The following is a 323-nucleotide window of genomic DNA, read 5'->3' as shown; positions in this document are numbered from 1 at the left end:
GCCAATCGCCTAAACCCCTAACACCCCCCCTTCCCCCCTTCTCCCCCCCGCCAGGACGTCCTCACCTCCACCATCGTCCAGAACGTGAAGGGGAGTCTCGGGGGCTTGAAGCTCCGAGACTTCGAATTCCTCGGGGTCGAACAGAAGCCGAAGCACGTGGTCCTCGACGGCACCGACCTCCCTGAAGCCTCCTGGTCCTACGACGCCGAGAACAGGAAGCTTGTGGTGAGCGCCGAGGTCGACCTCAACACGGCCTTCACGATGGAGCTCGGGAGTATCTGGCGGTATAAGGTTGATATGGATTGATGGGGGAGGGGGGGGTT

General features: G+C 61.9%; 1 protein-coding gene across 1 annotated transcript in view; it reads left to right on the top strand.

Annotated features, from left to right (window-relative positions):
* LOC119588838 (maltase-glucoamylase, intestinal-like) overlaps positions 1–307 on the top strand; it is a gene marked incomplete at its 5' end in the record, with an annotated part of 23625 nt that extends 23318 nt beyond the window's left edge. Inside the window, 1 exon segment of the mRNA XM_037937479.1 lies at positions 55–307. Within this exon segment, the coding sequence (XP_037793407.1) occupies positions 55–306 (252 nt within the window).
* Between the last annotated feature and the right edge of the window lie 16 nt (positions 308–323).

The sequence above is a fragment of the Penaeus monodon genome, chromosome 24, assembly GCF_015228065.2.
Source record: "Penaeus monodon isolate SGIC_2016 chromosome 24, NSTDA_Pmon_1, whole genome shotgun sequence".
Taxonomy (NCBI): Eukaryota; Metazoa; Arthropoda; class Malacostraca; order Decapoda; family Penaeidae; genus Penaeus; species Penaeus monodon.
This window is presented reverse-complemented; position numbering and strand designations above follow the sequence as displayed.